This window comes from Bombina bombina, chromosome 1, assembly GCF_027579735.1.
Source record: "Bombina bombina isolate aBomBom1 chromosome 1, aBomBom1.pri, whole genome shotgun sequence".
Lineage (NCBI taxonomy): Eukaryota > Metazoa > Chordata > Amphibia > Anura > Bombinatoridae > Bombina > Bombina bombina.
Window position 1 is genome coordinate 416,424,931 of NC_069499.1, and position 26,955 is coordinate 416,451,885.

General features: G+C 39.0%; 1 protein-coding gene across 9 annotated transcripts in view; it reads right to left on the bottom strand.

Annotated features, from left to right (window-relative positions):
- BAZ2B (bromodomain adjacent to zinc finger domain 2B) overlaps positions 1-26,955 on the bottom strand; it is an 842,173-nt gene that overhangs the window by 182,481 nt on the left and 632,737 nt on the right. For all 9 annotated transcript variants that reach the window (XM_053698336.1, XM_053698337.1, XM_053698343.1 and 6 more), the window contains 3 exons: positions 20,118-20,210; positions 19,973-20,034; positions 170-235 (listed from right to left, as the gene is read on the bottom strand). In XM_053698336.1, coding sequence (XP_053554311.1) covers positions 170-235; positions 19,973-20,034; positions 20,118-20,210 — 221 coding nt within the window. The remainder of the gene's footprint in view (positions 1-169; positions 236-19,972; positions 20,035-20,117; positions 20,211-26,955) is intronic.

Genomic DNA, 26,955 nt, shown 5'->3' on the forward strand with positions numbered 1-26,955 from the left:
CATAAGCACCATCTTTTACACAGAACCCATTTATACACACATGCAACGGATATCACAAATACATACCAGCAGCCTCTACAGTCAGTCTAACAAAACATGCAGAGAAATAATGCAGATGCTAAAATAATGGCACAGAATATACATTTGTCACAGCAATAAATGTTTGCACCTCTAAGATTTGCTGAGCACGAAGTTCTTTTTCCATTCTTATTTGCTCAATTCTCTTGATTTTTTCCTAAATGACAACAAGATATTTACATATTTTAAAAGTCTGCACATCAGTAGTATGCTCATTAAATGATTATTGAATACAGTTAGAAATCCTCACAGTTCAGAATATGGAAAACAGAAACAATGAATAATTTGTGATTGCTTTTGTTATATTAAAGGGACAGTCTACTCCAGAATTGTTATTGTTTAAAAAGAGTATCCCTTTATTACCCATTCCCCAGTTTGCATAACCAACACTGTTATATTAATACATTTTTACCTCTGTGATTGCCTTGTTTCTAAGCCTCTGCAGACTGCCCCCTTATCTCAGTGCTTTTGACAGACATGCATTTTAGCCAATCAGTGCTGACTCTTAAATAACTCAATGGGAGTGAGCACAATATTATCTATATGACAAAAATGAACTAACGGCTAGATTTAGAGTTTTGTCGGTAACGACCCGCGTAGCTAACGCTGGCTTTTTTCTGGCCGCACCTTTAAAATAACTCTGGTATTGAGAGTCCACAGAATGGCTGCGTTAGGCTCCAAAAAAGGAGCGTAGAGCATATTTAACGCAACTTCAACTCTCGATACCAGAGTTGCTTACGGACGCGGCCAGCCTCAAAAAGGTGCTCGTGCACGATTCCCCCATAGGAAACAATGGGGCTGTTTGAGCTGAAAAAAAACCTAACACCTGCAAAAAAGTCGCGTTCAGCTCCTAACGCAGCCCCATTGTTTCCTATGGGGAAACACTTCCTACGTCTGCACCTAACACTCTAACATGTACCCCGAGTCTAAACACCCCTAACCTTACACTTATTAACCCCTATTCTGCCGCCCCCGCTATTGCTGACCCCTGTATATTATTTTTAACCCCTAATCTGCCGCTCCGTAAACCGCCGCTACTTACATTATCCCTATGTACCCCTAATCTGCTGCCCCTAACACCGCCGACCCCTATATTATATTTATTAACCCCTAATCTGCCCCCCACAACGTCGCCTCCACCTGCCTACACTTATTAACCCCTAATCTGCCGAGCGGACCGCACCGCTATTATTATAAAGTTAATAACCCCTAATCCGCCTCACTAACCCTATAATAAATAGTATTAACCCCTAATCTGCCCTCCCTAACATCGCCGACACCTAACTTCAATTATTAACCCCTAATCTGCCAACTGGAGCTCACCGCTATTCTAATAAATGTATTAACCCCTAAAGCTAAGTCTAACCCTAACACTAACACCCGCCTAAATTAAATATAATTTTAATCTAACGAAATTAATTAACTCTTATTAAATAAATTATTCCTATTTAAAGCTAAATACTTACCTGTAAAATAAATCCTAATATAGCTACAATATAAATTATAATTATATTATAGCTATTTTAGGATTAATATTTATTTTACAGGTAACTTTGTATTTATTTTAACCAGGTACAATAGCTATTAAATAGTTAAGAACTATTTAATAGCTAAAATAGTTAAAATAATTACAAATTTATCTGTAAAATAAATCCTAACCTAAGTTACAATTAAACCTAACACTACACTATCAATACATTAATTAAATAAAATACCTATAATTATCTACAATTAAACCTAACACTACACTATCAATAAATAAATTAAATACAATTCCTACAAATAAATACAATGAAATAAACTAACTCAAGTACAAAAAATAAAAAAGAACTAAGTTACAAAAAATAAAAAAATATTTACAAACATTAGAAATATATTACAACAATTTTAAACTAATTACACCTACTCTAAGCCCCCTAATAAAATAACAAAGCCCCCCAAAATAAAAAAATGCCCTACCCTATTCTAAATTACTAAAGTTCAAAGCTCTTTTACCTTACCAGCCCTGAACAGGGCCCTTTGCGGGGCATGCCCCAAGAAGTTCAGCTCTTTTGCCTGTAAAAAAAACCCATACAATACACCCCCCCCAACATTACAACCCACCACCCACATACCCCTAATCTAACCCAAACCCCCCTTAAATAAACCTAACACTAAGCTCCTGAAGATCTCCCTACCTTGAGTCGTCTTCACCCAGCCGAGCCAAATTCTTCATCCAAGCGGAGCAAGAAGAGGTCCTCCATCCGGTAGAAGTCTTCATCCAAGCGGGGCAGAAGAGGTCTTCCATCCGATTGAAGTCTTCATCCAAGAGGCATCTTCTATCGTCATCCATCCGGAGCGGAGCGGCAGCATCCTGAAGACCTCCGACGCGGAACATCCATCCTGGCCGACGACTGAACGACGAATGACGGTTCCTTTAAATGACGTCATCCAAGATGGCGTCCCTCGAATTCCGATTGGCTGATAGGATTCTATCAGCCAATCGGAATTAAGGTAGGAATATTCTGATTGGCTGATGGAATCAGCCAATCAGAATCAAGTTCAATCTGATTGGCTGATTAGAATCCTATCATCCAATCGGAATTCGAGGGACGCCATCTTGGATGACGTCATTTAAAGGAACCGTCATTCGTCGTTCAGTCGTCGGCCAGGATGGATGTTCCGCGTCGGAGGTCTTCAGGATGCTGCCGCTCGGGATGGATGACGATAGAAGATGCCTCTTGGATGAAGACTTCAATCGGATGGAGGACCTCTTCTTGCTCCGCTTGGATGAAGAATTTGGCTCGGCTGGGTGAAGACGACTCAAGGTAGGGAGATCTTCAGGGGCTTAGTGTTAGGTTTATTTAAGGGGGGTTTGGGTTAGATTAGGGGTATGTGGGTGGTGGGTTGTAATGTTGGGGGGGGTATTGTATGTTTTTTTTTACAGGCAAAAGAGCTGAACTTCTTGGGGCATGCCCCGCAAAGGGCCCTGTTCAGGGCTGGTAAGGTAAAAGAGCTTTGAACTTTAGTAATTTAGAATAGGGTAGGGCATTTTTTATTTTGGGGGTCTTTGTTATTTTATTAGGGGGCTTAGAGTAGGTGTAATTAGTTTAAAATTTTTGTAATATATTTCTAATGTTTGTAAATATTTTTTTATTTTTTGTAACTTAGTTCTTTTTTATTTTTTGTACTTTAGTTAGTTTATTTCATTGTATTTATTTGTAGGAATTGTATTTAATTTATTTATTGATAGTGTAGTGTTAGGTTTAATTGTAGATAATTATAGGTATTTTATTTAATTAATTTATCGATAGTGTAGTGTTAGGTTTAATTGTAACTTAGGTTAGGATTTATTTTACAGGTAAATTTGTAATTATTTTAACTATTTTAGCTATTAAATAGTTCTTAACTATTTAATAGCTATTGTACCTGGTTAAAATAAATACAAAGTTACTTGTAAAATAAATATTAATCCTAAAATAGCTATAATATAATTATAATTTATATTGTAGCTATATTAGGATTTATTTTACAGGTAAGTATCTTTAAATAGGAATAATTTATTTAATAAGAGTTAATTAATTTCGTTAGATTAAAATTATATTTAATTTAGGGGGGTGTTAGTGTTAGGGTTAGACTTAGCTTTAGGGGTTAATACATTTATTAGAATAGCGGTGAGCTCCAGTCGGCAGATTAGGGGTTAATAATTGAAGTTAGGTGTCAGCGATGTTAGGGAGGGCAGATTAGGGGTTAATACTATTTATTATAGGGTTAGTGAGGCGGATTAGGGGTTAATAACTTTATTATAGTAGCGGTGCGGTCCGCTCGGCAGATTAGGGGTTAATAAGTGTAGGCAGGTGGAGGCGACGTTGAGGGGGCAGATTAGGGGTTAATAAATATAATATAGGGGTCGGCGGTGTTAGGGGCAGCAGATTAGGGGTACATAGCTATAATGTAGGTGGCGGCTCTTTGCGGTCGGCAGATTAGGGGTTAATTATTGTAGGTAGCTGGCTGCGACGTTGTGGGGGGCAGGTTAGGGGTTAATAAATATAATATAGGGGTCGGCGGTGTTAGGGGCAGCAGATTAGGGGTACATAAGTATAACGTAGGTGGCGGTCGGCAGATTAGGGGTTAAAAAAATTTAATCGAGTGTCGGCGATGTGGGGGGACCTCGGTTTAGGGGTACATAGGTAGTTTATGGGTGTTAGTGTACTTTAGAGCACAGTAGTTAAGAGCTTTATAAACCGGCGTTAGCCCAGAAAGCTCTTAACTACTGACTTTTTTCTGCGGCTGGAGTTTTGTCGTTAGAATTCTAACGCTCACTTCAGACACGACTCTAAATACCGGAGTTAGAAAGATCCCATTGAAAAGATAGGATACGCAATTGACGTAAGGGGATCTGCGGTATGGAAAAGTCGCGGCTGAAAAGTGAGCGTTAGACCCTTTTTTGAATGACTCCAAATACCGGCGGTAGCCTAAAACCAGCGTTAGGAGCCTCTAACGCTGGTTTTCACGGCTACCGCCAAACTCCAAATCTAGGCCTAAGAGTCTAACTGTGAAAAACTGTCAAAATGTACTGAGATAATAGGCAGTTCAACAACTTAGAAATTAGGATATAAGTCTACCTAGGTTTAGCTTTCCACAATAAAATCCAAGAGAACAAAGCAAATTTGATGATAAAAATAAATTGGAAAGTTGTTTAAAATTGCATGCTCTATCGGAATCATGAAAGTTTAATTTTGACTAGACTGTCCCTTTAACATACTTTAATAACGTGAATAGTGAAAATGGCTTATTCAACTCCTATAAGGAAATTCTGAATCTTTAGTTTTAATCATCATCTAAAGAAAAGGGAATCATTGCTAAAACCATAATTTTCTGATAAACATATCCTACAGCAGTGATAGCCAACTAGCAGCTTGAGGGCCACATGTATTCTGTACTAGTTTTTGCTGCACCTGGGAAAAAGTAGGACTAAGAATACGTGCCATTGTTTTTTGGCCACAAAAACTAAAAAACAAAATTTATGCTTACCTGATAAATTTCTTTCTTTCCGGACATGGAGAGTCCACTACGTCATTCCAATTACTAGTGGGATATTTAACTCCTGGCCAGCAGGAGGAGGCAAAGAGCATCCCAGCAAAGCTGTTAAGTGTAACTGCCTTACCCATAACCCCCAGTCATTCAGCCGAAGGAAATGGAAAAGAAAGAAACACAAGGGTGAAAAAGTGCTTGAAGTTTACACAAAAAAAACTGCCGAATTCTAATTAAAAGAGCGGGGTTGTGGACTCTCCATGTCCAGAAAGAAAGATATTTATCAAGTAAGCATACATTTTGTTTTCTTTCCTAAGACATGGAGAGTCCACAACGTCATTCCAATTACTAGTGGGAACCAATACCCAAGCTAGAGGACATGGAATGAACAGGGAGGGAGAAAAAAGGCAGGAGGACCTAAACAGAAGGCACCACCGCTTGAAGAACATTTCTCCCAAAAGAAGCCTCGGCCGAGGCAAGAGTATCAAATTTGTAGAATTTGGAAAAAGTATGCAGAGCAGAACATGTTGCCGCCTTGCAAATCTGTTCCACAGAAGCTTCATTTTTGAAAGCTCAAGACGAGGAGACAGCCCTAGTGGAATGAGCCGTAATTATTTCAGGAGGCTGCTGTCCAGTAGTCTCATAAGCCAAACAAATCAAACTTCTCAACCAGAGAGACAAAGTAGTAGAAGTGGCCTTCTGACCCTTACGCTTTCCAGAGAAAACAACAGGGCAGAAGATTGCTGAAAATTTTTAGTAGCTTGTAAGTAAAATTTTAGAGCCCGCACAACATCCAAGTTATGCAAGAGACGCTCCTTTTGAGAAGAAGGATTAGTACTAAGAGAAGGAACAACAATTTCCTGATTAATGTTTCGATCCGATACTACCTTAGGAAGAAACCACAATTTAGTATGAAGGACCACCTTATCAGCATGAAAAATGAGGTAAGGATAATCACACTGCAGAGCTGAAAGTTCAGACACTCTGCGAGCTTAAGAAATGGCCACAAGAAACAAAACCTTTCAGGATAACAGTTTTATATAAATAACATGCATAGGCTTGAACGGAGCCTGCTGTAAAACTTTAAGAACTAAATTAAGGCTCCATGGGGGAGCACCAGGTTTAAACACAGGCCTGATTTTTACCAGGGCCTGTACAAAGGCTTGAACATCTGGTAAATCTGACAGACTTTTGTGCAAAAGGACAGATAATGCTGAAATCTGACCCTTTAGAGAACGAACAATAAACCCTTATTCAGTCAATCCTGAAGAAAGGGCAAAATCCAGGGAATCCTCAGCTAGCTCCAGGGGAAACCATTAGAATCACACAAATAAAGATATTTACACCATATCTTATGGTAAATCTAGCGAGTGACCGGCTTTGAGCCTGAATCATAGGTTCAATGACAGCGTCAGAAAAACCACACTTAAACAGAATTAGGCGTTCAATCTCCAAGCAGTTTGCTTCAGAGAATCTAGGTTTGGATGGAGTAAGGGACCCTTAAGAAGGTCTTTCCTCAGAGGTAACCTCCAAAGAGGTAGAGATGACATCCTTACCAGATCCGCGAACCAGATCCTGCGAGGCTATGCAGGAGCTATTAGAATCACTGATGCTCTCTCCTGTTTTGAGGACTCGTGGAAGGAGAGCAAACGGAGGAAACGCCAGAGAAAACCTCTAAGGAACTGCTAGAGCATCTATCAGAAAAGCCTGAGGATCTCTTGACCTTGAACTGTACTTTGGAACCTTGGCGTTTTGGCGGGACGCCATCAGATCCAACTCTGGAACCCCCACTGGAGGGTTATATGAGAGAACACTTCCGGATGGAGAGCCCCCTCCCTGGGATGAAAAGTCTGTCTGCTCAGAAAATCTGCCTCCCAATTGTCCACTCCTGGAATGTGGATGGCAGATCGGAGACAATTGTGGGCTTCCGCCCACTGCAGAATTCGAGTCCCCTCTGAGTTCTTCCCTGGTGGTTGATGTAAGCCACTGAGGTGATGTTGTCCGATTGAAATCTTATAAACAGGACCAACGCCAGTTGAGGCCACACTAATAGGGCACTGAAGATAGCTCTCAATTCCAAGATGTTTATGGGAAGAGAAGACTCCTCCGGAGACCACAGGCCCTGAGCTTTTAGAGGGCCCCAAACAGCACCCCAGCCTGACAGGCTGGTGTCCGTAGTCACAATTTCCCAGGAAAGTCTCAGAAAACAAGTGCCCCAAGACAGATGTTACTGTGACACCCACCATGAGAGAGACTCTTGTCAGAGGGTCCAGATTTATCCTCTGAGTTAAATTCAAATGATTTCCGTTCCATTGACGGAGCATACAAAGTTGTAGAAGTCTTAGATAGAACCGAGCAAAAGGAATGATGTCCATTGATGCCACCATCAGACCAATCACCTCCATGCATTGGGCCACAGATGGACGAAAAGCATACGGGAGAGAAAGGCAGGAAGCAAGAAAGAAAGATCTTCATGGTCAGGGGAATCTATTATAGTCCCTAGGAAACATACTTTGGTAGATGGAACAAGAGAACTTTTTTTCCAAATTCATCTTCCACCCATGGGAACGTAGAAAAGACAACAGCAGCTCTGTATGAGATTGGGTTAGTTGAAAAGATGACGCCTGAACCAAGCTGTCATCCAGATAAGGCGCTACAGCAATTCCCTGGGATCTGACCACAGCCAAAAGCACCCCCAGAACCTTTATAAATATTCTGGGAGCCGTGGCCAGACCAAATGGAAGTGCAACAAATTGGAAGTGTTTGTCCAGAAAGGCAAATATCAGATACTGATGGTGTTCCCTATGTATGGGAACGTGAAGGTATACGACCTTTAGGTCTATGGTCGTCATAAACTGACCCTCCTGTACCAAAGGGAGAATGGAACGAATAGTTTCCATCTTGAAGGACGGAACCCTTAAGAATTTGTTTAAACACTTGAGATCTTAAATGGGTCAAAAAGTTCCCTCCTTTTTGGGAACTACAAATAGATTTGAGTAGAATCCTAGACCCTGTTCTGCTAGAGGGACAGGAACAATAAGTCCCAGAGAGAATCGGTCTTTTACACAGTTTAAGAAGGCTTCCTTCTTCATTTGGTTTGAGAAAAGTCTTGACAGGAGAAATCTGCCCCTGGGAGGGCAAGACTTGAATCCCATTCTGTAACCCTGAGATACTATGCCCACCGCCCAAGGGTCTGGGACATCGTGTATCCAGGCTTGACGAAAAAGAGAAAGCCTGCCTCCCACCTGATCCACACAGGAACCGGGGGCGGAACCTTCATGCTGATTTAGAGTCAGCAGAAGGCTTCTTGTTTTGTTTTCCCTTATTCCAGGGATGGTTGGATTTCCAAGAAGATCTGGTTTGATATGGTTTAGATGAGGAAGAGGAGGACTTCTGTCCCTTAAAGTTACGAAAGAAACAAAAAATTAAAGTCTGACGACCTCTAGGTCTGTTCTTCTTGTCCTGAGGTAGGAAAGCTCCCTTTCCACCCGTAATCTATGAAATGATCTCTGCCAGACTAGGTCCAAACAGAGTCTTTCCCTTGTAAGGCAAAGCCAAAAGCTTGGCCTTAGAAGAGACATCACCAGACCAAGATTTTAACCACAGAGCCCTGCGAGCTAGAACTGTGAACCTAGACATCTTAGCTCCCAGACGAATTATCTGCATATTGGCATCACAGATAAACGTGTTGGCCAATTTAAGAGCTTTGATCCTATTATGGATCTCCTCTACTGTAATTTCCTCTAAAATAAGATCAGATAATGCATCGCACCAATAAGATGCAGCACCTGCAACCGTAGCAATACTCGCTGCTGGTTGCCACTGTAATCCTTGATGGACATACATCTTTTTTAAATAAGCCTCTAGCTTTTTGTCAATTGGATCCTTAAAAGAGCAACTATCCGCTATAGGATTGGTTGTTCTCCTAGCAAGAGTAGAAATAGCTCCCTCTACTTTAGGAACAGTGCGCCATGAGTCACGAATAGAGTCAGCCACAGGAAACATTTTCTTAAAAACAGGTGAAGGGGAAAAAGGAACCCCTGGTTTGTCCCATTCCTGGGCAACAATTTCAGACATCTTCCTTGGTACTGGAAAAACCTTATCAGAAGATGGTGAATCATAGACTCTATCCAACTTTGAGGACTTTGTGGGGTTGATAGCAACAACTGGTTCAGAGTCGTCCAAAGTAGCTAGAACCTCCTTTAAAAGTAAACGGAGGTGCTCAAGCTTAAATCTAAAAAATTTCTGCTATGGTGTCAGAGTCTGAAATCTCACCTTCAGAAGCTATTGAAGTATTTTCATCAGACATCTGAGCAAGAGTGGCTAATGCAGTTCTAGAATCAGAAACCTTAGCATTATTCAAGTGTTTAGATTTTCTCTTACGCTTACCCAACGAAGGAAAAGCTGAGCGGCAAACTCCCCAGGTAAATAAACAAGCCCAGGTGGATAAGAGGACACAGAAGGCACAGTATGAGAAACAACAAAGGCTTGGGAAGTTTGAGGAGAAAGCTGAGGCATGTCACACACAGCATTATCCTGAGAGACATTAGGCTCAGAAAGGAGTAATTTCTCTTTAAATTTCAAAATCTTAGATAAACAAGAAGAACAAAATTGCATAGGCAAAACAATTTGGGCTTCTAAACAAAGTAAACATTTATCTATGGAACTAGACTGATTCTGTTCTAAGTCCATTTTCTTTAAATTCCCACAAGAAATAGGCAAAAAAATAAAAAATAAATGCTTAAAATTTTAATAATTACCTCATATTGCTTAACAGAAAAATAAACTGCTTCAAATATTAACAAGCATAAAAGAAAAGAATGTTTTTTTATTTTAAATAAAAAAACACTTCAGATTGTCTGAGGTTCCTACCGACAAGCAAATACCCCACTAGTAAGAGGAATGGAGATGAATCTGCTGGCAATACAATCTGATGAGAATCACTAAGAGTAGCTTTCACTTGAAGAGCTGTTCAACTGTATAAGTCCGGTCACAGCGGCACCACTCCGTAAAACCGGAAGTTCGGGTGTCACGTGACCGGACTGAAGAGTAAGTGCGCAACAATTTCTCAGAAGAGAAATAAAAAGGTGCCATTTTAAATCTGTTTAAAACAGCATAAACGTCTAACACACAACCGCAAGTGAAACACACTGCAGACTCAAGCCTTAACAGACCCAAGCTTTACACGTCTCAATAATAAAAATGACATCCCAGCCCATTATTCTCATACTCAAATTAGGAATAACATATCCCTAATAAAATATACCATTAAAAATTGTGCCCATATGAATCCTTAAAATATTCAAGGATTATTATCTTGTGAACTGTAATATAACAAAGGAGATCTAATTTAGGAGTATTAACCCCATAAGTGCTGCTGTCCTTCATTACCTAGAAGGCAAAGGCACTTACCTTAGATCCTAATGCATAAGAGATGCAGAGCCTCAAGGTGTTGCAGGCACTACGATTCCTGTCATGGACCTGTAGGAAAAGAAAGAACAGAGTAAACAACCCTGGCTTTCCACAAAGGGGAAGAAAAGTGTTTAAAGTAAAGCAAAGGACTGCCTTGCCGCCTTTTAAATGCTAAAAGCCACCACTACTCTTACTCAAGAGATTGACGTGGACACAGCTAAACCCTAATCCTTGCTTGCAGGGAAAAGTACCCATAAAAGGATTAAATTCTTCACACAGCCTCCATTGACAGAGGCAAAGAGAATGACTGGGGGTTATGGGTAAGACAGTTACACTTAACAGCTTTGCAGGGGTGCTATTTGCCTCCTCCTGATGGCCAGGAGTTGAATATCCCACTAGTAATTGGAATGACATTGTGGACTCTCCATGTCTTAGGAAAGAAAAGGTGTTCTTCTGGGGCGGCCACAAATCAAAAGATCCCTCTGGAGGGAAAAGCAGCAGACAGAGGGTACCCTGCAAACTTACCTAAAGCTGGCCATACATTTATATGAAATTCATATGGATCTAGAGCCCCAGGTGTTAAAAAGTTGGTCATCATTATTCTAAAACATTAAATAGCAAATACCCAAATCTCCAAAGAATATTTAATTAATAAAACTAGCAAGACTTTTACTTTTTTGGACACTGCTTGTTCATGTGTGTCATATAGATAACATTGGGCTCACTCCCGTGGAGTTATTTAAGCGTAGGCATGGATTGGCTAAAATGCATGTCTGTCAAAAGAACTGAGATAAGGGGGAAGTCTGCGAAGGCTTAGAAACCAGGTAATCACAGAGGTAAAACGTGTATTAATAAACAGTGTTGGTTTTGCAAAACTGGGGAATGGGTAATAAAGGGATTATCTATCTTTTTAAACAATAACAATTCTGGAGTAGACTGTCCCTTTAAATACATCTCTTAAAATTATGACAAAGGGAGCCATATATATATATATATATATATATATATTTATTTTTTTAAATATATTTTATTAGATTTCTTAGATTCAAATAATTAAAGGGGCACTAAACCCACATTTTTTCTTTCATGATTCAGACAGAGCATGCAATTTTAAGCAACTTTCTAATTTACTCCTATTATCAATTTTTATTCGTTCTCTTGCTATCTTTATTTAAAAAGTAGGAATTTAAAGCTTAGTAGCCGGCCCATTTTAGGATCAGCACCATGGATAGCACTTGCTTATTGGTGAATACAGTTAGCAAACCAATAAGCAAGCATAACCCAGGTTCTCAACAAAAAATGGGCCGGCTCTTAAGCTTTACATTCCTGCTTTTTAATAAAGATAGCAAGAGAACAAGAAAAATTGACAATAGGAGTAAATTAGAAAGTTGATTAAAATTGCATGTTCTATATGAATCATTAAAGAAAAAAAAAATGGGTTTAGTGTCCCTTTAACAAAATATACATGAAAGGAAATTAAATACAGTACACAACCATCTGTATATTCTTCAGCACATGTCCAGTGTTAGCTTGTAAGAATAAGCAAAACATTTTTGCTTTTCCCTATGTGAAGAATTCCTATCAAAACAGGCCAAGTTTATAATTGTACATTCCATTTTACTGATATTTTTAACAAAGGCTCAGCATTTCAATATACCACTTGACCTGACAAACAGAACAAAAAATAAAAAAAATTGTAACGTCCAACACCTCCCCATATTAAAGTGAAGGTAAACTATGATGAATAAAAGCCCGTTTTATAAAAATACTATTAAAAACATGGGCACTTTCATTCACCAAAGTTTACAAAGCAGCCGTTTTGATTAAAAACTTACCTTTTTTTTCTTTTCACAGCCAGAGCAGCTTCCCCCTCCTGGAAATCCTCTCTTCACACGTCAGCAATGACTAATCCGGCTTCCTCCAATCACAGCATGGCCTCAGGCAATGACTACCCTGGGGGGAAAGCCGTGATTGGAGGAAGCCGGATTAGTCATTGCTGACGTGTGAAGAGAGGATTTCCAGGAGGGGGAAGCTGCTCTGGCTGTGAAAAGAAAAAAAGGTACATTTTTAATCAAAACGGCTGCTTTGTAAACTTTGATAAATGAAAGTGCCCCTGTTTTTAATAGTATTTTTAAAAAACGGGCTTTCATTCACCAAAGTTTACCTTCACTTAAATATTAACAACCACTCACTTTAGCAATCTTATGCCCCAGCCTAAACAATAGTAGTACATTTCCTCTTCTTCTATTTAGCCACTTAGCAGCACACTTATTCTGTTTCTCCTTCTCTCTCCTTCCTCCCATGCAATCCATCTCTCCCAGATAGCTAGTTCTTGTTCTTTGTTACCCAAAAATACACAAGATAGTTCTGACATTGATCGATAAAACCTAATTTTGTTCATTACAACTTCAAAATCGGGGATCGCTGTTTTCTACAATCTTGCAGTTGTGGTACATACTGCTGTGCATATTAAAAAAAATAAGTTTATTAAAGGGACAGTAAAGTCATAATTAGACATTCATGATTCAGAAAGAGCATGCAATTTTAAACAAATTTCCAATGTACTTATATTAATTGGCTTCTTTCTCTTGTTATCGATTGCTGAAAGGTTTATCTAGGTAAGCTCTGGAGCAACAAAGAACCTAGGTCCTAGCTGCTGATTGGTAGCTGCATATATATATATATATATATATATATATATATATATACTGTCATTGGTTCACCCATGTGTTCAGTTAGAAACCAGTAGTGCATTGCTGCTCCTTCAACACATAATACCAAGAGAATGAAACAAATTTGATAATAGAAGTAAACTAGAAAGTTGTTTAAAATTGTATGTTCTACCTAAATCATGAAAGTGAAAATTTGGGTTTCATGTCCCTTTAAGTGGCCTATTAATTCCTCTAACTGGGAAGTGTAGTAAGGCTTGAGATGGTGTTAAAGAAAAATATTGATCTAATATGTCCCTAATTAGTTTTGATGGGTTTTTTCCATATGCGGCTCACTAAGGGACAAGTCCACCACATATGAAAGTAAGTACCTATTTCGTTGCATCCTCTAAATGTGAATATGTGATGTAACCTCACTGGGCTCATGTACCAATGATAAAGTACCTTGATGTAATTCTCCTTAAGGTTGGCGCTGAAAGAGAATGCCTCACCTCTATATATGTTCTTTAACCATTGTGGGAGTGAATCTGTACTTTGAAAATCCGCTTCCCATTGAATCATATAAGTTAATTTATTAGTGTCGTTCAGAAATAGCACCTTTAATTCTTGAATTGGCCAGACATAGAAATTCTAAATAAGTCTTCGAGAAGTTATCCTTCGGTTGTGATTTTTCTGATTTTTGTATATAATTGCAAATAATGAAACCATGCATGGGGTGTACTAGGTGGTAGTTCCTGATATTGTATGTAGGGAGCAATATATTTGTAATGATTTTAGTTGACCTTAGGGAGCTGACATGGACATCTTAATGCAATAACAGAAATGCAACCTAAGACCTAGAACCTGTTCCCATACAATATAATGTCTCTATTCTAGCAATGGAATATAAGAAAAACATAATTTATGCTTACCTGATAAATTCCTTTCTTCTGTTGTGTGATCAGTCCACGGGTCATCATTACTTCTGGGATATAACTCCTCCCCAACAGGAAATGCAAGAGGATTCACCCAGCAGAGCTGCATATAGCTCCTCCCCTCTACGTCAGTCCCAGTCATTCGACCAAGAATCAACGAGAAAGGAGTAACCAAGGGTGAAGTGGTGACTGGAGTATAATTTAAAAGATATTTACCTGCCTTAAAACAGGGCGGGCCGTGGACTGATCACACAACAGAAGAAAGGAATTTATCAGGTAAGCATAAATTATGTTTTCTTCTGTTATGTGTGATCAGTCCACGGGTCATCATTACTTCTGGGATACCAATACCAAAGCAAAAGTACACGGATGACGGGAGGGATAGGCAGGCTCATTATACAGAAGGAACCACTGCCTGAAGAACCTTTCTCCCAAAAATAGCCTCCGAAGAAGCAAAAGTGTCAAATTTGTAAAATTTGGAAAAAGTATGAAGCGAAGACCAAGTTGCAGCCTTGCAAATCTGTTCAACAGAGGCCTCATTCTTAAAGGCCCAAGTGGAAGCCACAGCTCTAGTGGAGTGAGCTGTAATTCTTTCAGGAGGCTGCTGTCCAGCAGTCTCATAGGCTAAACGTATTATGCTACGAAGCCAAAAAGAGAGAGAGGTAGCAGAAGCTTTTTGACCTCTCCTCTGTCCAGAATAAACGACAAACAGGGAAGAAGTTTGGCGAAAATCTTTAGTTGCCTGCAAGTAGAACTTGAGGGCACGAACTACATCCAGATTGTGTAGAAGACGTTCCTTCTTTGAAGAAGGATTTGGACACAAGGATGGAACAACAATCTCTTGATTGATATTCCTGTTAGTGACTACCTTAGGTAAGAACCCAGGTTTAGTACGCAGAACTACCTTGTCTGAGTGAAAAATCAGATAAGGAGAATCACAATGTAAGGCTGATAACTCAGAGACTCTTCGAGCCGAGGAAATAGCCATTAAAAACAGAACTTTCCAAGATAACAATTTTATATCAATGGAATGAAGGGGTTCAAACGGAACACCCTGTAAAACGTTAAGAACTAAGTTTAAACTCCATGGCGGAGCAACAGCTTTAAACACAGGCTTGATCCTAGCTAAAGCCTGACAAAAGGCCTGGACGTCTGGATTTTCTGACAGACGCCTGTGTAACAAGATGGACAGAGCTGAAATCTGTCCCTTTAATGAACTAGCTGATAAACCCTTTTCTAAACCTTCTTGTAGAAAGGACAATATTCTAGGGATCCTAACCTTACTCCAGGAGTAACGTTTGGATTCGCACCAGTATAGGTATTTACGCCATATTTTATGGTAAATCTTTCTGGTAACAGGCTTCCTAGCCTGTATCAGGGTATCAATAACCGACTCAGAAAAACCACGTTTTGATAAAATCAAGCGTTCAATTTCCAAGCAGTCAGCTTCAGAGAAGTTAGATTTTGATGTTTGAATGGACCCTGTATCAGAAGGTCCTGTCTTAGAGGTAGAGACCAAGGCGGACAGGATGACATGTCCACTAGATCTGCATACCAAGTCCTGCGTGGCCATGCAGGCGCTATTAGAATCACTGATGCTCTCTCCTGTTTGATTTTGGCAATCAATCGAGGAAGCAGCGGGAAGGGTGGAAACACATAAGCCATCCCGAAGTTCCAAGGTGCTGTCAAAGCATCTATCAGAACCGCTCCCGGATCCCTGGATCTGGACCCGTAGTGAGGAAGTTTGGCGTTCTGGCGAGACGCCATGAGATCTATCTCTGGTTTGCCCCAACGTCGAAGTATTTGGGCAAAGACCTCCGGATGAAGTTCCCACTCCCCCGGATGAAAAGTCTGGCGACTCAAGAAATCCGCCTCCCAGTTCTCCACTCCCGGGATGTGGATTGCTGACAGGTGGCAAGAGTGAGACTCTGCCCAGCGAATTATCTTTGATACTTCCATCATTGCTAGGGAGCTTCTTGTCCCTCCCTGATGGTTGATGTAAGCTACAGTCGTGATGTTGTCCGACTGAAACCTGATGAACCCCCGAGTTGTTAATTGGGGCCAAGCCAGAAGGGCATTGAGAACTGCTCTCAATTCCAGAATGTTTATTGGAAGGAGACTCTCCTCCTGATTCCATAGTCCCTGAGCCTTCAGAGAATTCCAGACAGCGCCCCAACCTAGTAGGCTGGCGTCTGTTGTTACAATTGTCCAGTCTGGCCTGCTGAATGGCATCCCCCTGGACAGGTGTGGCCGATAAAGCCACCATAGAAGAGAATTTCTGGTCTCTTGATTCAGATTCAGAGTAGGGGACAAATCTGAGTAATCCCCATTCCACTGACTTAGCATGCACAATTGCAGCGGTCTGAGGTGTAGGCGTGCAAAAGGTACTATGTCCATTGCCGCTACCATTAAGCCGATCACCTCCATGCATTGAGCTACTGACGGGTGTTGAATGGAATGAAGGACACGGCATGCATTTTGAAGCTTTGTTAACCTGTCTTCTGTCAGGTAAATCTTCATTTCTACAGAATCTATAAGAGTCCCCAAGAATGGAACTCTTGTGAGAGGAAAAAGAGAACTCTTCTTTTCGTTCACTTTCCATCCATGCGACCTTAGAAATGCCAGAACTAACTCTGTATGAGACTTGGCAGTTTGAAAGCTTGAAGCTTGTATTAGAATGTCGTCTAGGTACGGAGCTACCGAAATCCCTCGCGGTCTTAGTACCGCCAGAAGGGCACCCAGAACCTTTGTGAAGATTCTTGGAGCCGTAGCCAATCCGAATGGAAGAGCTACAAACTGGTAGTGCCTGTCTAGGAAGGCAAACCGTAGATACCGGTGATGATCTTTGTGAATCGGTATGTGAAGGTAAGCATCTTTTAAATCCACTGTGGTCATGTACTGACCCTTTTGGATCATGGGTAAGATTGTCCGAATAGTTTCCATTTTGAACGATGGAACTCTTAGGAATTTGTTTAGAATCTTTAAATCTAAGATTGGCCTGAAAGTTCCCTCTTTTTTGGGAACCACAAACAGGTTTGAGTAGAACCCTTGTCCTTGTTCCGACCGCGGAACCGGATGGATCACTCCCATTAATAACAGATCTTGTACACAGCGTAGAAACGCTTCTTTCTTTATCTGGTTTGTTGACAACCTTGACAGATGAAATCTCCCTCTTGGGGGAGATAATTTGAAGTCTAGAAGGTATCCCTGAGATATGATCTCTAGCGCCCAGGGATCCTGAACATCTCTTGCCCAGGCCTGGGCGAAGAGAGAAAGTCTGCCCCCCACTAGATCCGGTCCCGGATCGGGGGCTCTCGGTTCATGCTGTCTTTGGGGCAGCAGCAGGTTTCCTGGCCTGCTTGCCCTTGTTCCAGGACTGGTTAGGCTTCCAGCCTTGCCTGTAACGAGCAACAGCTCCCTCCTGTTTTGGTGCAGTGGAGGTTGATGCTGCTCCTGTTTTGAAATTCCGAAAGGGACGAAAATTAGACTGTCTAGCCTTAGCTTTGGCTTTGTCTTGAGGTAGGGCGTGGCCCTTACCTCCTGTAATGTCAGCGATAATTTCTTTCAAACCGGGCCCAAATAAAGACTGCCCCTTGAAAGGTATATTAAGTAATTTGGACTTAGAAGTAACATCAGCTGACCAGGATTTTAGCCACAGCGCCCTACGTGCCTGGATGGCGAATCCTGAGTTCTTAGCCGTAAGTTTGGTTAAATGTACTACGGCCTCCGAAATGAATGAATTAGCTAGTTTAAGGACTCTAAGCCTGTCCGTAATGTCGTCTAGCGTAGATGAACTAAGGTTCTCTTCCAGAGAATCAATCCAAAATGCTGCCGCAGCCGTAATCGGCGCGATACATGCAAGGGGTTGCAATATAAAACCTTGTTGAACAAACATTTTCTTAAGGTAACCCTCTAATTTTTTATCCATTGGATCTGAAAAAGCACAGCTATCCTCCACCGGGATAGTGGTACGCTTAGCTAAAGTAGAAACTGCTCCCTCCACCTTAGGGACCGTTTGCCATAAGTCCCGAGTGGTGGCGTCTATTGGAAACATCTTTCTAAATATTGGAGGGGGTGAGAACGGCACACCGGGTCTATCCCACTCCTTAGTAACAATTTCAGTTAGTCTCTTAGGTATAGGAAAAACGTCAGTACTCGCCGGTACCGCAAAGTATTTATCCAACCTACACAGTTTCTCTGGTATTGCAACGGTGTTACAATCATTGAGAGCTGCTAAAACCTCCCCTAGTAATACACGGAGGTTCTCCAATTTAAATTTAAAATTTGAAATATCTGAATCCAATCTGTTTGGATCAGAACCGTCACCCACAGAATGAAGCTCTCCGTCCTCATGCTCTGCAAGCTGTGACGCAGTATCAGACATGGCCCTAGTATTGTCAGCGCACTCTGTTCTCACCCCAGAGTGATCACGCTTGCCTCTTAGTTCTGGTAATTTAGACAAAACTTCAGTCATAACAGTAGCCATATCTTGTAATGTTATCTGTAATGGCCGCCCAGATGTACAAGGCGCCATAATATCACGCACCTCCCGGGCGGGAGATGCAGGTACTGCCGCGTGAGGCGAGTTAGTCGGCATAACTCTCCCCTCGCTGTTTGGTGAAATTTGTTCAAATTGTACAGATTGACTTTTATTTAAAGTAGCATCAATACAGTTAGTACATAAATTTCTATTGGGCTCCACCTTGGCATTGGAACAAATGACACAGATATCTTCCTCTGAGTCAGACATGTTTAACACACTAGCAATAAACTTGCAACTTGGTTATAATCTTTTTTAGCAAAAACGTACTGTGCCTCAAAGAGGTACTAAACGATTAAATGACAGTTGAAATAATGAACTGAAAAAACAGTTATAGCATCAAACTTTAAAACAACACAACTTTTAGCAAAGGTTTGTTCCCATAGTAAAATAACAATAATTAAATTTGACATAAAAATTACAGAGCAACGTTTTTATTCACAGTCAAAATAAAATTCTCACAGCTCTGCTGAGAGAATCTACCTCCCTCTAAAGAAGTTTGAAGACCCCTGAGATCTGTCGGAGATGAACCGGATCATGCAGGAAATATAAGAGTAACTGACTGGAAATTTTTGATGCGTAGCAAAGAGCGCCAAAAACGGCCCCTCCCTCACACACAGCAGTGAAGAGAAACGAAACTGTCACAATTAAAACCAAACAACTGCCAAGTGGAAAATAATGCCCAAATATTTATTCACTCAGTACCTCAGAAATGTAAACGATTCTACATTCCAGCAAAAACGTTTAACATGATAAATACTTATTAAAAGGATTAGTGACTTTTAACAGAGTAGTTCCGGTGAAATACCATCCCCAGAATACTGAAGTGTATACATACATGTCATTATAACGGTATGGCAGGATTTTCTCATCAATTCCATTCAGAAAATAAAAACTGCTACATACCTCAATGCAGATTCATCTGCCCGCTGTCCCCTGATCTGAAGCTTTTACCTCCCTCAGATGGCCGAGAACAGCAATATGATCTTAACTACTCCGGTTAAAATCATAGTAAAAAACTCTGGTAGATTCTTCCTCAAACTCTGCCAGAGAAGTAATAACACGCTCCGGTGCTATTGTAAAATAACAAACTTTTGATTGAAGTCATAAAAACTAAGTATAATCACCATAGTCCTCTCACACATCCTATCTAGTCGTTGGGTGCAAGAGAATGACTGGGACTGACGTAGAGGGGAGGAGCTATATGCAGCTCTGCTGGGTGAATCCTCTTGCATTTCCTGTTGGGGAGGAGTTATATCCCAGAAGTAATGATGACCCGTGGACTGATCACACATAACAGAAGAAAAATGTGTTTATTCACAATAAATGTAAAGCACAAACTGTACCTGTTGTTTCAGTATCTTTATTTGTTCTTTCTGCTTTCGTTTCTCTTCAGCAACCATAATGGCTAAAACGAGATAATAATATAAATGCAGTCAGTTGTCTGCCTCTTGTGCAAAGCTATATTTATATCATGTAGGTTTGTAGTACCTTGCTGTTTCTTTGCTTCCTTAGCTAATCGAACTTGTTCTTGCTTTTGAAGCTTTCGAAGAAGTTTGAGTTGTGCTGCTTGTCTTGCAATTTCTGCAACATAATTAAACCAGAGTTAAAACTAACAAGTGCAGGCTTGAAACGGTTGTTAAGAAGGTCAAAATGGATGAGAAACTGGTATAGTTACTGACATGAGGCAAAACAGAAAAAAAAAAACATAAGTGGCCTATATTATCTAGGACTAAAGTGGCTAGTGAAAAGCAAGGTGCAATGGCCTCTCTGAGAGACCTTGATTTGCCCTGCGAGGCACACCATGATATGGCCAAAACTCTATTGGCATTGTCCCTCCCCTTCATCTTGAAGGAAAGGTGCACTCTAGTCTTTATTAAAGAAACCATATTCATTAGAACGCTGGACAATATACACAGTTCATCTACTAAATGAAACCAAACAATCAGAGGATATAAATCGGACAGCACATTTTTTTTCTGTTTGGCTAATAAAGCATCCAGCAGTTTTTAAATGTTACCACATTTCATGAGCAGAAGTGGGTCATATTTAATAGTGCTCATGGTTGTGAGTTTCAAAAGCAGCTGCGGTTTAACTGGTTAAACATGAGGAACAAAGATTTCAACCAGACTAAAGTTCCAGGCCCCTAGTTCCAGATGGCCGATACTTGGAAAAGGAATGAAAGATTTTTACTTTTGTAGTCTTGAAGCAGATTGTTACCCTTACAGGTAACATGTAAGGACAATTAATTTTAACAATTCAGATAGTTGGATACCATAATATAAGGGTCTACTATCCATCAAACTGATTAACCAATTTTTATTTTAACAATTTGTAGAGAGGGGGAAGTTAAAGGGACATTAAACCCAAAAAAATTATTTCATGATGCAGATAGAAAATACAGTTTTAAACAACATTCCAATTTACTTCTATTATCTAATTTGCTTTATTGTTTAGATACCCTTTGTTGAAGAAATAGCAATGCACACGGGTGAGCCAATCATACAAGGCATCTATGTGCAGCCACCAATCAGCAGCTACTGAGTCTATCTAGATATGCTTTTCAGCAAAGCATATCAAGAGAATGAAGCAAATTAGATAATAGAAGTTAATTGGAATGTTTAAAATTGTATTCACTATCTGAAACATGACAGAACATTTTTGGGTTTAAAGTGAAGGTAAACTTACCATGTTTGCGATCCACAGTAATATTGTTCTCCAAAAATCAATATAAGTTTCTTTCATCGTTTTTTTATAAGTTTCACTCTAAACAAAGTTATAGCCGTAATCCATATATACAATTTTAATCACCTAAATCCGCCCGTATTTTTTAATTTTTTTCTCCCTAGGTCACATTTTTTACGATTACGGCTTAATTGCCGAAACATGTCAGCAATCAGTCACTGAAGTGAAGCTATCTCCAACTGCTGCACAGCTTGTGAATCCTATACCCTTGTTGGGACAAAGATTTTTTATTTGCAATAAAAGAAACTGGAACTTACCACCGGCTGTCTGTGCACCTCATTTGTTATTGTTGAAATCACATTTTTTAAATAACCTATTGAAATCTTGGCCGTTAGGCGGCCGTGGAACTACGTCACCCTACCACATCTTAGCCTGCGCATGCTCAACAATTATCAATAATGAAAATGGTGTCTGGAGCGCGCTCCCGTTTAGCGCATGCGCATTGGATAGCTTACCCAAGAAACAGCATCTGCTGTCACGGACGGCTCAAACTACTAAAAATCCGCTCTCGTTCACAAAAAACATAGTACTCAATGAACAAATTATTGTTATTCATTGAGTACTATGTTTCTAGCGCATTGGAGACACCGGTATCGCTGTGACGTGCGGTAGACTGAGAAACTGCCGATTCGCGCATGCGCATTAGATAGTATCTTCGTGACCGCACATTAGAGATACGTCGAGAGCGGGTGGGACCGCTCTATTCGTCACACAACAGTAAAATGGGAAGTAAAGGATGGGAGGAGTTTGCCCTGTAACGGTAGGAACAAACATAATGAATAAAACTCTAATTTTTTCCAAAAAATGACAAAAATTTTGTTTGCGACCATAGTAAACTTATTATATTGTAAGCATTTATGAATTCTAGGGGTATTAACATTACCTTCACTTTAATGTCTCTTTAAAGGGACAGTAAAGTCAAAACTAAAAACTTTTATTGTTTGGAATATGTAATTTTAAACAACTTCTATTATTAAAATTTGCTTTGTTAGCTTGGTATCCTTTGTTGAAAAGTCTAGGTAGGCTCATAGGAGCTCAGGAGCATACGTGTTTATAGCAGCAACAATTTCAACGATTTGTAACAATACTTCATGCACTGTTGCTATAGAGTACTACAGACACATGCATGCTTCTGAGCATTTATGAGTGTATCTAGACTTTTTCCGAAACAAGGATATCAAGAGAACAAAGCAAAATTTTGATAATAGAACTAAATTTTAAGTTTTTTTTTAAATTTCATGCTGTATCTGAATCCTGAAAGTAAATGTTACTGCCACTTTAACAAAACCACAATAATGATTTACATATGATTTAACTAAATTCCAAAACAAAAATAATTATGGATGAAACAGGTATTACTAATAGCGGATCAATGTCCTATTACAGGGTTATAAAGGTGTAAAATCAATGGTGTGAAGGGACAATTCATAAACAAAAGTTAAAGAGGACAAAGATAAGATAAATCATCTCAATCCTCTGTCCATCCCAACTGCTACAGCTTACTACTGCCCAGTGTACCTGTTATTGAGTCTTCATCCAATGAATATTCAACTTAGATCTTTTTTATTTAACAGTTAAGTCAAAAAAAAGTATGCTTACCTGATAAATTAATTTATTTCATGGTGGTTTCATGGAGTCCGCAAGCCATTACTCATGGGATTCAACTCCTGGCCACTAGGAGGAGGCAAATATTCCCAAAGCTCTAAGAGCATTTAATCCATACTACCCCTCTGGTATTCTAGTCTGACAAATAGCCAAGAAAGGACAAGTAGAAAGGTAGGAAAGCAGGAAAAATTAGGTGCAAACTAGAAGTGCCACCAGAAAAAAAAATAATTAAGTAAATATATATATATATATATATATATCTCTATCTTACCCTTCAGTAATAAGACATTTGAAAAATGGCTGTTACACTCAGAAACAAAGGAGCAGTTGAGGAATTTAAAAAAAGAGAGGGAGATAGCCCAGTTACTAACTGTAACTGCCGTGCTGTAAGTGCACAAAAACATAAAATACACAGACTCCCCCTCACATTGACAAACAGTTAAATCCCTTTTTACTGTGAATATAACAGTGGGTATAAGGTTGCATTGAGATGTAACTCCCAGGTGAATTAGCTGAATAGTAAATAGCAGCTATTACCACATAATAAAGTTTCCATAATTACTAGACTAAGTATGAAAACTCTAAGCATAAAAGGTGGAATTAGTCTGTTACATGTGTATGTCCCGTGGCTATGATGTACCTCAAAATTGGTGTAACTTCTAAAAGCCTGTGGGCTATGTGAGTGCAGAAATGGCTGCACTTGCCTCAGATGCACCCACTCTACTGTGCTTCTAGCTGCAGAAAAGAGTCCTTCCAGCAGACAGCCCATCCAGTGCTGTGCCAACAACAGAAGAGGATATCACAAAAGTACAAGGACGAGCCAACAAGGAGGAGGCTAAGGGACAAGTCTCTGGCGACACGTGGCAGACTAATCCAACAGGAGGCGGCTAATGGACCAGTCCCTGTGACACCTGTAGTAGGCTAGTGATAAACTCCCACAGGAGAATTACATTTACTGCCTAAGTATTCTGATACTCCCCTGTATTTAAATCCAAGAATCCTGGGAGGGACAAAGAAACTGGGGCATTTCACTTCTTCAACTTCCTCCTGAGATTCAAAGTTAAGACTGGATTACCAGTGAGGTGGGAGGGAGTAAGTGTTCTTAGAGCTTTGGGAATATTTGCCTCCTTCTAGTGGCCAGGAGTTTAATCACAGGAGTAATGGCTTGTGGACTCTCACCACCTTATGAAAGAAAATAAATTCTTCTGCTTTAGGTGAAAGTGTTTTCACTGTTCTGCTTTCATAGAACACAAATCCCCAGCATACTCTCAACAATGACTACCCCAAGCATTCCTTTGGGATGTACAGCCACTATGCATCACACACATCTAATTTTATCACCTTCAAAGCACATTTCTTAAAAATATGCATCCAATCATCTCATACAAGTACATTTTATTTCCATGTAGTGTAACGATTATTGGCCCAATCCTTTTTTTTTTTTTTTAAATGGGAAAATTATGTAGAACTGAAATATCATAATGAAACTAATGTAAACTAACTAGTATATGTAGGCAGATGCTACATAAATGTAAATCTTCAGTGTGTCCAAAGAACTAGTGACCAAACCATTTGTTGATTGCCTCTTGTATATGTCATGTCAATATATCATTGTAAAGCACTGCTCTATACAAATATATCATTGTAAAGCACTGCACTATACAAATATATCATTGTAAACCACTGCTCTATACAAATATATCATTGTAAAGCACTGCTCTATACAAATATATCATTGTAAAGCACTGCTCTATACAAATATATCATTGTAAGGTGCTGCACTATACAAATATATCATTGTAAAGCGCTGCACTATACAAATATATCATTGTAACGCACTGCTCTATACAAATATATCATTGTAAAGCACTGCTCTATACAAATATATCATTGTAAAGCACTGCTCTATACAAATATATCATTGTAAAGCACTGCTCTATACAAATATATCATTGTAAAGCACTGCTCTATACAAATATATCATTGTAAGGCACTGCTCTATACAAATATATCATTGTAAGGCACTGCTTTATACAAATATATCATTGTAAAGCACTGCTCTATACAAATATATCATTGTAAACCACGGCTCTATACAAATATATCATTGTAAAGCACTGCACTATACAAATATATCATTGTAAAGCACTGCTCTATACAAATATATCATTGTAAAGCACTGCTCTATACAAATATATCATTGTAAAGCACTGCTCTATACAAATATATCATTGTAAAGCACTGCTCTATACAAATATATCATTGTAAAGCACTGCTCTATACAAATATATCATTGTAAAGCACTGCTCTATACAAATATATCATTGTAAAGCACTGCTCTATACAAATTTATCATTGTAAAGCACTGCTCTATACAAATTTATCATTGTAAAGTACTGCACTATACAAATATATCATTGTAAAGTACTGCACTATACAAATATATCATTGTAAAGTACTGCACTATACAAATATATCATTGTAACTCACTGCTCTATATAAATATATCATTGTAAAGTACTGCACTATACAAATATATCATTAAAAAGTACTGCGCTATACAAATATATCATTGTAAAGCAGTGCGCTATACAAATATATCATTGTAAAGCAGTGTACTATACAAATATATCATTGTAAAGCACTGCACTATACAAATCTATCATTGTAAAGCACTGCACTATAAAAATATATCATTGTAAAGCACTGCTCTATACAAATATATTATTGTAGAGCAGTGCACTATACAAATATATCATTGTAAAGCACTGCACTATACAAATCTATCATTGTAGAGCACTGCTCTATACAAATATATCATTGTAAGGCACTGCTCTATACAAAAATATCATTGTAGAGCACTGCTCTATACAAATATACAATTGTAGAGCACTGCTCTATACAAATCTATCATTGTAAGGCACTGCTCTATACAAATATATTATTGTAAGGCACTGCTCTAAACAAATATATCATTGTAAAGCACTGCTCCATACAAATATATTATTGTAGAGCACTGCTCTATACAAATATATCATTGTAAGGCACTGCTCTATACAAAAATATCATTGTAGAGCACTGCTCTATACAAATCTATCATTGTAAGGCACTGCTCTATACAAATATATTATTGTAAGGCACTGCTCTAAACAAATATATCATTGTAAAGCACTGCTCCATACAAATATATTATTGTAGAGCACTGATCTATACAAATATATCATTGTAAGGCACTGCTCTATACAAATATATTATTGTAGAGCACTGCTCTATACAAATATATCATTGTAAAGCACTGCTCCATACAAATATATTATTGTAGAGCACTGCTCTATACAAATATATCATAGTAAGGCACTGCTCTATACAAATATATTATTGTAAGGCACTGCTCTATACAAATCTATCATTGTAAGGCACTGCTCTATACAAATATATTATTGTAGAGCATTGCTCTAAACAAATATATCATTGTAAAGCACTGCTCCATACAAATATATTATTGTAGAACACTGCTCTATACAAATATATCATTGTAAGGCACTGCTCTATACAAATATATTATTGTAAGGCACTGCTCTATACAAATATATTATTGTAAGGCACTGCTCTATACAAATATATTATTGTAAGGCACTGCTCTATACAAATATACCATTGTAAGGCACTACTCTATACAAATATATTATTGTAAGGCACTGCTCTATACAAATATATCATTGTAAGGCACTGCTCTATACAAATATATTATTGTAAGGCACTGCTCTATACAAATATATCATTGTAAGGCACTGCTCTATACAAATATATTATTGTAAGGCACTGCTTTATACAAATATATCATTGTAAGGCACTGCTCTATACAAATATATCATTATAAGGCACTGCTCTATACAAATATATTATTGTAAGGCACTGCTCTATACAAATATATCATTGTAAGGCACTGCTCTATACAAATATATAATTTTAAAGCACT